Below are 15,537 nucleotides of genomic sequence, written 5' to 3' on the forward strand. Positions count from 1 at the left end.
ACCATGAGAAACAAAGGATGATTATATTCTTGAGTTATGCCGGAGCTCCATTTCATTGCATTGTTCCTAATGAAATCTGGGAAAGCGACTCTTTATTTGATTTTGATGATATAATTACGTATATATATATATATATATATATATATATATATATATATATATATATAAGTGTATATATATATATATATATATATATATATATATATATATGTATATATACCTATATATATATATATATATATATATATATATATATATATATATATATATATGTATGTATGTATATGTATATATATATATATATATATATATATATATATATATATATATATATATATATATATATATATATACAGTATATACGTATTTGTGTATGTGTTTGCGAATACATGTGTGCATATGCATATATCTATATGTTTAAATATATATATATATATATATATATATATATGTGTGTGTGTGTGTGTGTGTGTGTGTGTGTGTGTGTGTGTGTGTGTGCATGTCTATATATACAGATGTTTTTTCTATTTTGCTACACTTATTGTCATAATAATTCAATAATTCTTAGCTGTATTGATACAATCATTCATAACATTACTTTACTATCACAGATGAAATTACATATATCTTTTTCCCGAAGCAGAATTGCGAGAGATTTGCAAGCATTACCTTCAACAAACCTGGCTCCAAGTTCGCTTCGCATCCAAATATATCCAACGAATATTAAGAATCATAATAATTCTGTTGGCAGCATTTTTCTTTTCAACTTTGATCTAAATCCCAATCTGCTTCAGGTCGTAAAAACTATCGTCTTCCATAAAGTCAATTGACGACGACTCGACGCCATTCAAAAGCATTTTGATTTACAACCTCCAAAAAAAGGTGTTTTTGTCTGGCTCGAAATATTGTTTGTTATTTCGATGAGGCTCATTTTGGTGAATCTCAGTTACTGAATAATAATATTTTTTCTATTCAATTTATTTTTCAAACAGTTTTTCTTACTTTTAGTTATGTATTTCAGTTAATAATAGAGAAGTGAATGCAAGTAACAGCAGCCATGTGTAATTTCCGTTAGTGGTATTAGATAACCTTTTTTTCTCAGACGGATCTGCTAAAGAAAAAAAAATGCCTTCACAATTTTCAGTTAGTTCTGTTCAAACGATCATTTAAAAGTCTAGGTTTATCTTTCGCATCATATCAAATTAGACAATGGAAATCAATGTTCTCAATTATTATTTCAAATCTAAATATGTAAAAGAATTTTGTCCAATGAAGTTTCATTGCAACATCTATTGTCAAGCTTCCACAATTCATCTCATGATAATGAGATATTTAAAAACAATTTTTCATAAGCACTTATTTTCTATTTTTAGCTAACCAGAAAGATGGATGAACAGTTTCTTTAGAAGGATAAGTATTGATAAGAGTAATATATCGCATGTTTTATCCTCAGTTTAATCTAGATAAAGGATATGATTAAAGTATTTTTATCTAACGGTGAAAATGAGATAGAATAGAATTTGTATTAAGTGACCATTTCACACACTAGCAATTTCCATCTTGAAATAACCAGTCGTCGGATAGCATATATATCCCGAGGCTTATGTGAACGTCCTCTGTCTTTGATTCCTAAGAAGGCGTTTGCTTATAGGACGCTTAATCTCCCATCCAAACCAAATGGTTCCAATTACCATATTTTACTCTCAGAAAAATAGAGGCCATAAGGGACGCCATTATTCGGACTGAATCAGAGAAGGCTCCCGGGAATACAGTAGTTCTTCTCAGACGGACTGTTGGCCTTTCTTATGTATTTGCTTATCTACCTACAACTCCATAGGTGTGTTTTCTTTTATATCTTGTTTAATATATATATATATATATATATATATATATATATATATATAAATATATATATATATCGATAGATAGATAGTTATATAGATATATACCTCTCTCTCTCTCTCTCTCTCTCTCTCTCTCTCTCTCTCTCTCTCTCTCTGTATATATATATATATATATATATATATATATATATATATATATATATATATTTATATATATATATATATATATATATATATATATATTTATATACTGTACACACACACACACACACACACACACATTCCACATCATGATAATTGAGCAAATGGTGGTGAAATTAGATTTTCATGTAATAAAAAACATATTTTTTTTGTATGAGTGTTTAAGGATTTTGATGTTTCATGATCCAGGGACAATTGTCAGAGATTAAGTTGTACCGTAAATATAAACTTTCTTCAGAAGTAAGGAACTGAAAATACTGCAGTAAACACAAGTGGAAATAGATAACCAATAGTTAATAGGAATTTAATGCAAAGTTATAAAAATTTCTCAACGCAAACCTAGTAGAAGCAAATCCTTTCCTATCTATTCATCAAAAAAAAAAAAATGTGAATAATTCTACTCTAGGGCTGTATCCTTTGAGAGATCTGTAAATTAAATGGTAAGTTTGACCTCATCAAAAAAGGCACATTGTAACAGCAGTTTCTCTCATTTTCTCTTTTCTTGGTTTGGACAGCTGTTTTCGCCTCCTTTTGTTACAAACGAAATTGTATTAAATAATCCGACAGCCGTAACTCTGAAACATTACAGGCTGAAGAACGAATTCTTTTCCTCTCTCTCTCTCTCTCTCTCTCTCTCTCTCTCTCTCTCTCTCTCTCTCTCTCTCTCTCTCTCTCTCTCTCTCTCTCTGACCCAATCCTTCTGGTCCAGGTGGTTTACGAAGTAATTTACTTTGGATTTTCGCTTCGGAAACGAAATGATAGACTCTGGAGATGATAAAAATAGCAACAAAGTTTCTTGATAATACTTATTGCGCTGTTTATTTTCTCAAACTCTTATTCTCTGCTTTTTTTTCTTCTTATTACTCTCTCTCTCTCTCTCTCTCTCTCTCTCTCTCTCTCTCTCTCTCTCTCTCTCTCTCTCTCTCTCTCTGAAAATTATTAGTAGCAATGTTTACGTTTGGTAATAAAATGGGATAATCTTAGTTTTTATACGGTCGTTAAATCGTAAATTTCCCAAACACTTCTGGTGAAAAATGCAATACTCTCACTACGAGAAAACGTCATATTTAGATTTCCATTAACTCTCAAGTTCATATTTCTTTATCCTTATTTCAATTTGTTCGTTCTGTTTTATATTTTCTTTCGTTTCATTATCTACAAAAAAACGCTTCTCTTTTCTTTTTATCTGATTCATTAACGTTAAAACAAATTTATTGCTCTTATTTCAATTTTTCCTCTCCGTTTTATCTTTTTCATCGTTTCATAATAAAAAAACACTTCTTTTTTATATTTAATATGATAGCTTGACGTCAAAACAAGGTTAACGTACTTATTTCATTTTTTTCTGTTCTATTTTATCTTTTCTTTCGTTTCATTATTCCTAAAAAGGCTTCTCTTCTTCTTTTAATCTAATTCGCGGACGTCAAAACAAAGTCATTATCGTAAGATGATGCGGCAACCTCAGACTTAAAAGGCCAAGTCTCCTATTTCAGGCTCTCTTGTCACTCAAGGCGTTATGCCAGTGATCTTAGACCCTTGATTCTAGCCTCCTTTGTTCAACTTCTCCAATGAACGTTATCTTTCACGATCATGGTCTGTCCGTAACTTTTTCCTCATTTAAAGGACTTTGTCTATTACTTATTATTACACAGTAGATTCAAACGTGAATTTTATCGTGAAATTTTCACTGTTATCAACAACACAGTGCTAGAGTACGTATCGTGAATAAATGTGGTGGCTATAGCTGTGATGATGGTTTAACGAGTAACTTCTATTTTCAATGATAGTGATAGTTTTATTCACATATTGAAACATTATTAACGATAATAATTTTTGATTTGGTGGGTATTTATCTAAATAAATTAATATTCAAGGAAGATAAGGGCACCCATTCCTTGTATACAAAAACAAATCCAAACAAAAATGCCCAACTTCATCATTCCCAAAACGATATTTTTGATTAATAATATCGTTAACTTAGAACAAACTTAATGTAAAACAAAATCCACTTCGTCTGATGTATTCAAAGGAAGATTTTTCTTATTTTTCTTACCTTACTTCTTGGCTAATCTTTAAGGTGACTTGACTATATTACGAATATAAACAAATAAACCCATTAGGTTAAGTAAACAAAGCACAGTTACGATTCTCAACAGCTTTGCTAGTGTAGTTATCTGAGCTCTTGAAAATAACAGATGCAATAATCAAGATGCTCGATCACATACCACTATATTTAGAGACATTAAAACCTCCCCCTGCTTCATGAAAATGAAACAACCCTTCACTAGAGAGTCTTTTAACAAACAATCATTTTCTTAACCTAAACCCTTGACTGAGGGGAACGAGAGTGGCTAATCTAACGACCTTTGCGCGGCCTCTTTCTTTACCAGTAAGACTTGACTCTACATCACTCTAATCAAGAATCGGTATCACCTCGTGGTCGTCAAGTGTGGATCTGGAGAATGAACAGAGCCAGGTTGCTTAAGTGAATTATCTGACTCTCAAAAAACAACAAAATGTTTGGCTCGAAAATACAGGAAGAGAAAATCTTGTAATATAAGACAATTAATAGAGGATGACACAAATAGAAAATGAAATAGGTCAAGGAAACGAATTTATTTTCCTTTTCCTAAATAGTGCATATATATATATATATATATATATATATATATATATATATATATATATATATATATATATATATGTATATATATATATATATATATATATATATATATATATATATATATATATATATATATATATATATATATATGAGTATGTGAGCGTATATCAGGAAATTGTATGTATTTTTAGAAGTACACTTTTATTGAATGATAGAAAACTTCTGGGAAAATATGCATATATCAGATGCTATCATAAAGTGTAAAATTGTAACTGAGCACCTAGCCAGGTCATGTAAAGTATGTGTGGAAGAGAAAACGGTTCCAAAATTCTAAATAATATCCATATTTATTTCTATGTATAACAACAAAAGTATCAAAGGCAGAAATTACTTAGTAATTCAAGGGAGTTATATATTAGTATTCTGACTAAGGAGGTGAGACAAATGACATTAGGATTTTAGAGGTATAAAGGCCACTCATGACTGGCAGAGGCAAGGGACAGTGACATTGCCCTAGCAAACAGGACAATGCCCTAGACTCTGACCATATTACATTTGATCAGAGCCCAAGCACCCTCTCCACCCAGGAAAAGCAAGGCAAAAGACTGCTGTTGACTCAGCAGGTAGACCTAAAGAATCCCCATATTTAGCTCACAAGGATGGTAAGGTTGCAACAGCCAAAGGAACTAACGAGTTTGAGCGAGACTTGAAACCCGTCAGGTGATCACCGGTTAGGGATGTTATCATATTGGCTACCACAACTCTTATAATAGAAGGACTGTGCAGGTTAAGAAAAAGAAAAGGTGTATATATTGACTGTTTATCAAGAAAAAGTTTATTATGGGAAATTAGAAATAAAGATAAAAGTTTGCATGTTACTACAAAAAGCTAAAAACCCTTATGATATTCAATAAAGAGACCATTTTGTATTATTTCAAAGATAGAAAATGAGTTCTTGAGAGCAAATAAAAACATATTAGAATATTAAGATATGATAGCGGCGTTTTCTTTTTCGTTGTTTTTTTTTTTTCTTGCTTTTGGGGGTAAAAAGGGGGTTTGAGTTGTGTGTTGTTCCTCCATAACTTTACAACATCCTATTAAATATAGGATAATAATATTACACGTATACATATAGACAGAAAATATGAAAAACAAGGCGCAATAAAATTCTCTTTTATCGTAAAAAGTCCAATTTCCTCTCTTATGAGGAAGCATGTGTCACTTTTGCACAGATTTTAGATAATTGTTACAACTTTCATGGAACTCCTACAGCTTGTCTCCTGTTTCCTGGCAAGAAATATAATTTTTCTATCGAGTTTCTCGTCTCTTAATTTTTTTTTCAGATAGTTCGGGAAACCAGTTAAAATTACAATAGGTTAGAGACTGCTATAGTAAACTTTGGCGATTGGTGGATAAAAGATCTACAAACTGAAACTTTTCTCTACAGAGCAAATTGCATTTTAGAACACTTTTCCCTTCTCTACAGAAGGGAAAACTTTGAGGTAGTGTGAAGAAAAATACAGAATTCGTGGAAGGGGGCTGGAGAGGAGAGAGAGAGAGAGAGAGAGAGAGAGAGAGAGAGAGAGAGAGAGAGAGAGAGAGAGAGAGAGAGATAACTGTACTATAAACAAGCGATTGCTTAGTAATCCATAGACAAAATAAGACACCACTTGTTAACAACATAAAAAATTTGATTGTAGATCAATTACGAGAACTAGAGATAAACATTGAAGAATGAGGTTAATATCAGTTATTAATCTTACTTAAAAGTATCATTTCCACATAAAGAAACCAATATGTTGCAAGCGAATACATTCCATCGCAAAGTTTATCCTTAAACAGATTCATCTATCTCTTACCAAAGATATTTATTCATTTGCTAAGAAACTAATTTAAAAAAATTCTCAGCTTTGTTTAGAAAAAGATAATCAAATAAGATCTTAGTTTTTTTTTTTTTTTAAAGATAATCGAATATAATCTCAGAATTGCTATAGAAAGGTAATTAGATATAATTCCAGTTTTGCTTTTTGTAATTGGGATCATTGGTTCCAAAGGTTATAATTCTTACCAACAAGGGATATACATTCACTGTATATGTTGCAAATTGTACAATTAAGACATAATAATGAAAGGCCTTCAAGGAGACACAGGTACAGTCTTTCGAGGTCCAGGACTACCAAAAGGGATAATTAGTTACGTCTTTCATGGACCGAAACAACTTAAAAAGATAATTAGTCACGTCTTTCATGGACCAAAATTACCTAAAATTATAATTAGTTACGTCTTACATGGACCAAAATTACCTAAAAGGATAATTATTCACGTCTTTCATGGACCAAAATTACCTAAAAGGATAATTATTCACGTCTTTCATGGACCAAAATTACCTAAAAGGATAATTATTCACGTCTTTCATGGACCAAAATTCCCGAAATGGATAATTGGTCACAGTTTTCATGTTTCAAAACTATCTAAGAGGATAATTAGCCAGTTTTTACGGTCAAGAAATATCAAAAAGGAAAATTGAACATCCTAACACATAAATCTTAAGTAATAAGAACATCTTGCTTCATTACACGATCCCGTTGAAAGCTGCTTATATTTCAATGCATATTTGATACTTCAAGTTTTGCTAAGCAGACGTAGATAATCAAACAATTTTATTTGGGATCCAAAGATAACAAATTAGGAAACTTGATCAACCGATGAGTCACGAAATTTCATGCATTTGTTTGTGTTTTTCTTCGGAGTGTTGATCTGGTGTTGTTGGTGTTAACATATTGCAGTTGCCACACCCAGGACACACTTACGCCTACACCTCAGTAAACTATCAAATGACCTTCAATGTCTCAAGTGCTGTTTGCGTGGAGGGAGGGTAGGGAGGATTGACGGGGGGGGGGGGGGGAAGCAAGAGAGAACGAAGGGAGAAGGGAGGCGAAGGATAAGGAAAGCAGCGAAGGAGGTCGGGAGGACAACACCACTTCACTGTCTCATGCCACTTATCTATTTATCTATTTACAAGGCTTCTATGACCTCACTTACTCATGGCAACTCGAGCACACGCTGATGGCAAGCGATTCCTCCCATGCACGCGTACTATCACCCGGAGGAGTCGCTTCCCTGGCATGACGTCTTACTCCGAGGACATAAATATGATAAGGTGTAACTTTAGGATACTGGTTATGGAAGCCACATGAATATAAATCTGCCGTGAATACTTTCCAGAAGGTATTTACTGATAACAACTAATTCTCATCATTGCTCACAGCTAAAACTATGGTGGTGGCACTAAATGAGATAAGCGTTGCTCTATGTGAATTATTGTTGGTGGAACTGAATGGGATAAGCGCTGTTTTATTCAATGATTAATGTTCAAGACTTTCGAGAAGATCGCAGGGTGGAATTTTGGTATTTAAAGGATTATGAAAAGGAGACTCATAGTGAAAAGTTAGTTGTTTCTACGTCCAGCTAAAGCTTTTTCCGACGAATTTCTGTACGCAATTTGGGTTCAATTTTTGCAACATTACCAAATAAAATTACGAAACGGGGATGTATATAAATACCATATTGATGTCAGGTTTTAGAGCAACCAAACTTCCAAAAATAAGAAAAAAAAAAATTCTTCTCTCTCTACTTCTCCTTAAAGGCGATTTAGATATTAAAGTAAGTTACCAAATCAACTGAAGCATCATTAGTTTGTTAATCAAAATGAAAAGAAACAGTTAATAATAAGAAAATGGTAAGATATCGTATTGAGTAAGATAAAGTGGAGCTGAACCAGATGAGGTCAGATGGAAGACCAGTATACCAAGATTATTCAAATACGGTAATTTGAGTTGGTGATCATTTATTCTAGGCGGCCCAAGTCTTAACAATATCATCCAACTTCTTTTAAGATATCTCCAAACATCCCATCACAGTCTAGAAAGCTACCACAGTGAGAAAATGCATTTACAGAGTTTACGACTGAACATTGCGTGAAATATTTGCATAAATTATCGTTGTCAGACTCGCTGGCGTATGGAATGTCTTAAGGAGTGTTCTTCATCTTTTATAGATGCAACTTAACCCCAAGTAGATTTCGTATTAATCAAAGCAAATTGGTGAGAGCGAAATTTCCATGAACTTCTTGACATTTTATTTCATGAAAAGCATTGGGTTCCTGACAGAACTGCAGGCAAGACTTTCGTTTAAATGTGAATAGTTATAAGTTTTGAAAAGTTGTATGACATTTGTTTATTCAGAGCAGCGTGGTTTTTTCTTAAAGATAATGGAAAAAAAATAGAAATTCTTCCAAAAGCTCTTTCCTCGGTACATAATTCTTACAGATAATTTGCATAAGGTCATAATGTATTTGCTGTAATTTCACATGTACGGTAACTATACTTTGGAAACGCTGACCAAATTATCTTTCTAACAGTAACTATATTATGAAAAAGCTGGCCAGATTATCATCCCAGCCGTAACTATGTGGAAATGCCAGCCAGGTTGTCTTTCCAACCGTAACCATTCTTTGGAAGCGCTGGCCAGATTCTTTCCAACAGTAGCTATTTTGTAGAAACGCTGACCACATTATCTTCCAAACGGTAACTATTCTGTAAAAAGGTTGGTCAGAAAATCTTTCCAACCATAACTATTGTGAGGAAACGCTGGCCAGATTAACTTTCCAACCGTAACTATTCAGTGGAAACGCTGGTCAAATTATCTTTCTAACAATAACTATTTTGTGGAAACGCTGATCAAATTATCTTTCTAACTGTAACTGTATTATATAAACGCTGGCCAAATTATCTTTCCAAGTGTAACCATTCTATGTAGGCGCTGGCCACGTTAACTTTCCAACCTAACTATTCTGTGAAAGCACTGATCAAATTATCTTTGCAACCGTAACTATTCTGTGGATACCCTGGTCAAATTATCTTTCCAGCTGTAACTATCCTGTTGAAACGCTAGTCAAATTATCTTTCCAACCGTAACTATTCTGTGGAAACGCCGGTCAAATTACCTTTCCAACTGTATCTATTCTGTGGAAATGCTGGCCAGATTATTTTTCCAACCATAACCATGCTTGCCAAGTTGACTTTCCAGCCCAACTATTCTGTGGAAACGCTGTTAAAATTATCTTTCCAACCGTAACTATTCTGTGGAAATGCTGGCCAGATTATCTTTCTAACCATAACTATTCTGCGAAAATGCCGGCCAGATTATCTTTCTAACTGTGACTATTTTGTTGAAACTCTTGCTAGATTTCTTTCCAACCATAAATATTCTGCAGAAACACTGGCTAGATTATCTTTCCAACCTTCACTATTCTGTGAAAATGCTACCAAGATTATCTTTCCAAAATAATTATTCTGAGGAAATGTTGGCTAGATTATCTTTGTAACCAAAACTACTTTGTGGAAACGCAGGCCATGTTATCTTTGCAACTGTTACTATTCTGCAGAAATTATTAAAAGATCAATTTTTGACAACAGTCAAATACTATGCGACGTCATGTCTCTACTTGAAAAACTGATTATTCCTGCCTCCCCAAGTGCGTGAGCTTTGAAAGCACAATTTTCGAGTAATCCTCTAGCTTTCTCAGTTGATCTCTTTCTAAATTTCAACCTCGTATTGTACATTTCTATTGTTTCTTCTGACTTATTCCCAGTACTTTCACTCACCTTTCTTCATTCACTTGCCTGTGATTCTCCCATTGCATTTTTGTGGCTTTTAGTCATTTTACGCAACCACCACTTCTTTGAGCATTCACTCCATATCTCAGAAACCCTTAAATCCTTTACTAAATAGATTCTACTCTACTATGTCCCGCTCTTTTCTATTATCATGGCACTTGGTTCAACCTTTTATTTACAACGTTATTACACAGCAATCTCAGAGAGTGTTCCCTTCCTTTTCTCTCCTTGCAATGTTTGAAAAATATATTAAAATGACCTTAGCTTTGGATATGAGTTATTATGTTCAGAAAGAAACAAAATTAGTCAAAGAAAATAGAGGTATGATAAAGAAGCGAGAATAGAAATGAAAGAAACCGAAAAGCAGACCGAAAAAAAAATCCCATTATGCCCTTTAGGGCCATCTTGCGATCTCTCCCACTCTTTTATTTTTACTCTTGCAATGGTTCTGACACTACTGGCCGGTTCAACTTAGGGGAGAGAGAGAGAGAGAGAGAGAGAGAGAGAGAGAGAGAGAGAGAGGAGAGAGAGAGAGAGAGAGAGAGAGAGAGAGAGTAATAGGATAGTTCAAGACAGACGTGTTTATCATAAGAGAGAGAGAGAGAGAGAGAGAGAGAGAGAGAGAGAGAGAGAGAGAGAGAGAGAGACTATATCTCATCCCTCCAATGACCTTTCTCGAAGGACTGACGACACGTCAGGCCCTCGAGAACAGATATAATACGATTGGAATTTTGTCCCATAACATTATTTTTTCATATTTTTGGTTATTATTTCAAGTAAAAGATCTTTGAATTGCATGGAGATGTAATAATGAATGATCGTTGAGAACTTTAGTTATAGACTACGCACCCATACATATATGTGTATGTATGTGTACACACATTTATATGTATTAATATATACATATATACATATATATAAACATACATATATATATATATATATATATATATATATATATATATATATATATTTATATATATACATATATATATACTGTATATATATATATATATATATATATATATATATATATATATATATACTATATATATATATGTGTGTGTGTGTGTTTGTGTGTGAGAATGTTCATAGGAAAGGAAATCGGGTGCTTAAGTAATAATCTGTGAATAATGGTCACTTCATAAATGAAATTGAAAAACTTTTGTTTTTCAGCCTAACAAAATTAATCTAAACTGTGAACGTATTTTCCGAAAGAGCAATTTTGATGAGCGAGTAGAATAAATGAATTTCCCGTCTCCCTTCTCTGTTGATTGACAAAATCGAAAACATCCTCTTGGGAACTCTCCAAAACTTATCTCCATAACTCATCTATCAGAAACTTTGATGGATAAAGGATAATTAAAAGGAAAGCTCTCGTGGCTGGAGCCTTAGATAATAAAATTTCCAGAAGAGAGATCATTAATGAGATGGTTTGATAAAAATAAATGGTAGTGTATGATAAGTATTCAATATGGGGGATTATAACAGAAGACAGGGGTAAAAGTTATAGTGTCTTAATGGAGGATGCCTTAAACTTCTCCAAAATTGGCAAAAAAGGAAAAAATATTTCTCTTTGAGTTTCTAAAAAAGACTGACGATGAAAACGACTCCCTAAAGATCTGGTCTTATTCTGGGACCACCTTTAGTAGCTTTCCAAGAGATGAAGAGAATGGTAACAAAAAGATTCTAGGAGCAAAAACAACCTCTCAACAAAAATGGTAAATAGTTAGATAAAGAGATAATGTGTGATTGCGTCTATAGATGTCTATGAATTTAATAGATGTATTCTATAAATTCGAATATTCTCTCTCTCTCTCTCTCTCTCTCTCTCTCTCTCTCTCTCTCTCTCTCTCTCTCTCTCTCTCTCTCTCTCATTTGTAAATCTAGCTGAACTCACGGACATGATAAAAAAGGCCCTTTCTCCCTGAGTCATTTCACAACAACAAGGACACCCCCTGAATCTTTATTTACGCTGTAATCCAATATCTTAATCTAGAAAATATCTTAGAGTTGAAAGTCACCACACTTCACCACATGAATCGACCTTATTTAAACAATTATTAGTCTTTAGCCGGATTATTGTGAGTTTGGAATCGAGCGTTAGGATGGTAATTCATCGACTCGTACTTTTCTATATTCAAGTACAGATTACTAATTATATATATATACATATATATATATATATATATATATATATATATATATATATAACAATGCATTATGTGTGAACGTTCGTGATATGATAAAAAAGACTAAAATTTTAAAATGCCAGAAAAAGAAGTTTGAAATTGAAAATCAACTGCTTTTATAGCGACAAGGCTCTTACTAAAATTATCTAATAACATTTCGTGTACATGACACTACTGTCCTGCTATTTTTTTTTTTTTTTTTTTTTTTTTTTTTTTTGCTGGTATAATCGTCTTTAAATCTCAGTTCCTTATTGATAATAGTACTCCGAAAGTTTTCAATCTTTAACCAAGTGATTTATGTCTGCAGCTAAATGCGTAGCAGACTTTTTAATACCACATGGGTTAAGACTACACAGCTACTGTATCTCCCAACAATTGCGACAAAAGGCAAGAATTATATGTCCAAATCAGTATTATGGTTAATACAGTTTACTAAATTGAGTCCTTCTGTGGAATGTTCAAAACAACATTTAAAATTGTAAAAAATCTATGGTGGAGTTTGAAAGAAACACTTTCAAAAGACATGTAATAAACTCTGTCGTGTTTATCTGTTCAGAAGAACAACTTTATAGCCAGAAACAGCGCCGCCAAAGGCAATATAAAATCAAGTGGTTAAAACTGAAGTTTTCCTTGGTGATGATTTGATCCTCCAGATCTACCGAAAATCAAGCACTTACGACAATGAATACATTCGTCGTCTTGTGCATCAAAGATGGTCATCTTTTCCATGTGCATTTTCTTGTCATCTCAGATAATATTGTTGTTGAACAACGCGGTGTGCGTCTGAGTGGCTCATACAATAGGACCATCAAGAATACATTGGCTCACTTAAGAGAGAAATTTCCTCGTGACATGTGAAATAGATTTGCCTAGATATTACATATATTTAGATTCTCTCTCTCTCTCTCTCTCTCTCTCTCTCTCTCTCTCTCTCTCTCTCTCTCTCTCTCTCTCTCTCTCTCTCTCTCTCTCTCCGTGTCTACACATACATACGATTACTCAAGATAATTTACCAATAAATAATTATGTCCTGAAACATAATACTCGAGTTTGTTATAATCTTTCTGAATTTTTTAATCTGAATGAATAAAACAAAGCTTCCAATAAGTGTATTGAAAGTTGAACATTAAATTTCTATGAGAAGGAGATTTCAATTTGAAATTTGATAGAAAAAAAGGCGTTAACAAATGCCCACTGTATGTGAACAAACGAGTACTTGAAATGTTTTATAAGTAATGACACTCTGCTGTTACGATGCCAGATAATACATAATAATCAGTCAATCAAGTAATGACAGTAGGCTACACTAACATGAAAATTAGTAAAAGGCCGAATTGTGCACAAAGTTCTAAAATAAACTATTTCAGATAATTCATTGATTAACATCATCGACGTCTGGAGATGAAAATCTGTAAGCATTGTAAATAAAAAATCACGTGTTTGTTGTTCAACTCGCTTACAGAGATTTTTGCAGAGTATGACTTCCCAAAAAGAAATCCTTTGAAGACTTTTTCGCATGACAATTCTCTAACTACATGGAAGGCTCTTCTGCAAGCCTACAGTTGTTACAGAGATTTCCTCCAGCTTTTGAACTTTACACTTTACAATAATCTATGATATGTCTTACAAATTCTTGGCATCAATTAAAAGAAAAAAAAAATTAAGTTCTTTTGATGAAACTGTCGAGCGAAAAGTATATCATCTCTCTTCAAAAGAAAAAAACAATAAGATAGAAATAAAATTTTTTATACAAAATTTCAGTTATGTTAAATTTTGAAAATATCCAACTGCTGATCGACATCACCACTAGGCTGTGAGGTAATTGAAAATAAGAACTATGGTGTAGTTGACATTATCTCTTATCAAAGGGTAGTTACAGAAATGAAACTTTTATAGGAAATCTCTTTGTCGCCTGAATACCATATTTTGAAAACGTCCCGCTGCTGGTCGCCATCAGTAAAGGATGTGAACTTCAATTTAATTATAAAAGGGTCGTGTTGTTAGTGAAAGTAAGAACTTAATATAGATGGTGTACTTACCCGCGTCTACATGGCGATAGATCCAAGCCCATATTAGCCCCTGCAGTATAAGCCTCAGGCGCTGGGCCTTGTCCATAGTGGAGAGAGAGGAGAGGCGACTCTCGGTGCTAGAGTTAGCCGCGCACCTCCCGCATAGCGCTGCCTCTCTCGCTCTCACTCGCTCTCTCACTTGTTCCTTACCATGACAAGACCCGATATGTTAGGCTGCCCTGCCCTGCCCCACACCGCGCCCCGATACAGTGCCAGTCACGAAAATCGACCCAGCTTGTCGTTCTCTACCATCTGACGCCCACACATGGCGCAAATTTGGAAATCTTCATTTCTGGTGACAGTGCCGCGTCCTTTGGTTCCAAGGCGATTGAAAAGGGGCGTCTTTACTACAGACTTCGAAGGGCAGTCGTTACGACAGGGTAGTTTGGTTGGAATTGTTTGAATGGGTGCCTGGCAGTGGCAGCGCCGTTGAGAAAGAGCCACGGTGGCATCGTAAGAGCCACGACATCCAGGGAGACCTCGCACCTGCAACTCACAGCTGCCCCAAGCGACAAAGTGACATTCCACTCACACGTCTGTACATTTGCAGACGTCTCATGACTATCAGATACGTGAAGCAGAAAACGTCTCTCAAAATTCGAGAAAATTTATGGGTCTGGAAAAATTCTAGAGGCAAAGAAATTATATATATAAAAAAAATCATTAGTTAACACCTCAATAAATAGAATGTTCTTCGTATATTCCAATATTAGTCATAACAGTATTACTTATTTGCAAAATATTCTGCCTACAAGAATTCTGTTCTACCATTTGAAATAACGGAAAGATTGGAGAACGCGAAAGAATTTCCACAAGAATTGCAAACATGAGTGGGTGGCCAGAGTGAATTACCAAAGGGCTACACAAGAGGAGGAGGGGAGGGAGAGGAGGATATAAAGGAGGAGAAGGACAGCCAGAGATCACCGT

General features: G+C 33.9%; 1 protein-coding gene across 4 annotated transcripts in view; it reads right to left on the bottom strand.

Annotated features, from left to right (window-relative positions):
- The window catches only part of LOC137655773 (collagen alpha-1(XI) chain-like), a 50,663-nt gene extending 35,859 nt beyond the window's left edge, over window positions 1-14,804 (bottom strand). For 3 of the 4 annotated variants that reach the window (XM_068389909.1, XM_068389908.1, XM_068389907.1), the window contains exon 1: window positions 14,581-14,804. In XM_068389909.1, coding sequence (XP_068246010.1) covers window positions 14,581-14,656 — 76 coding nt within the window. In that variant the 5' untranslated portion in view covers window positions 14,657-14,804. The remainder of the gene's footprint in view (window positions 1-14,580) is intronic. The other variant, XM_068389910.1, reaches the window with a different exon arrangement.
- Between the last annotated feature and the right edge of the window lie 733 nt (window positions 14,805-15,537).

Source organism: Palaemon carinicauda, chromosome 16, assembly GCF_036898095.1.
Source record: "Palaemon carinicauda isolate YSFRI2023 chromosome 16, ASM3689809v2, whole genome shotgun sequence".
NCBI lineage: Eukaryota > Metazoa > Arthropoda > Malacostraca > Decapoda > Palaemonidae > Palaemon > Palaemon carinicauda.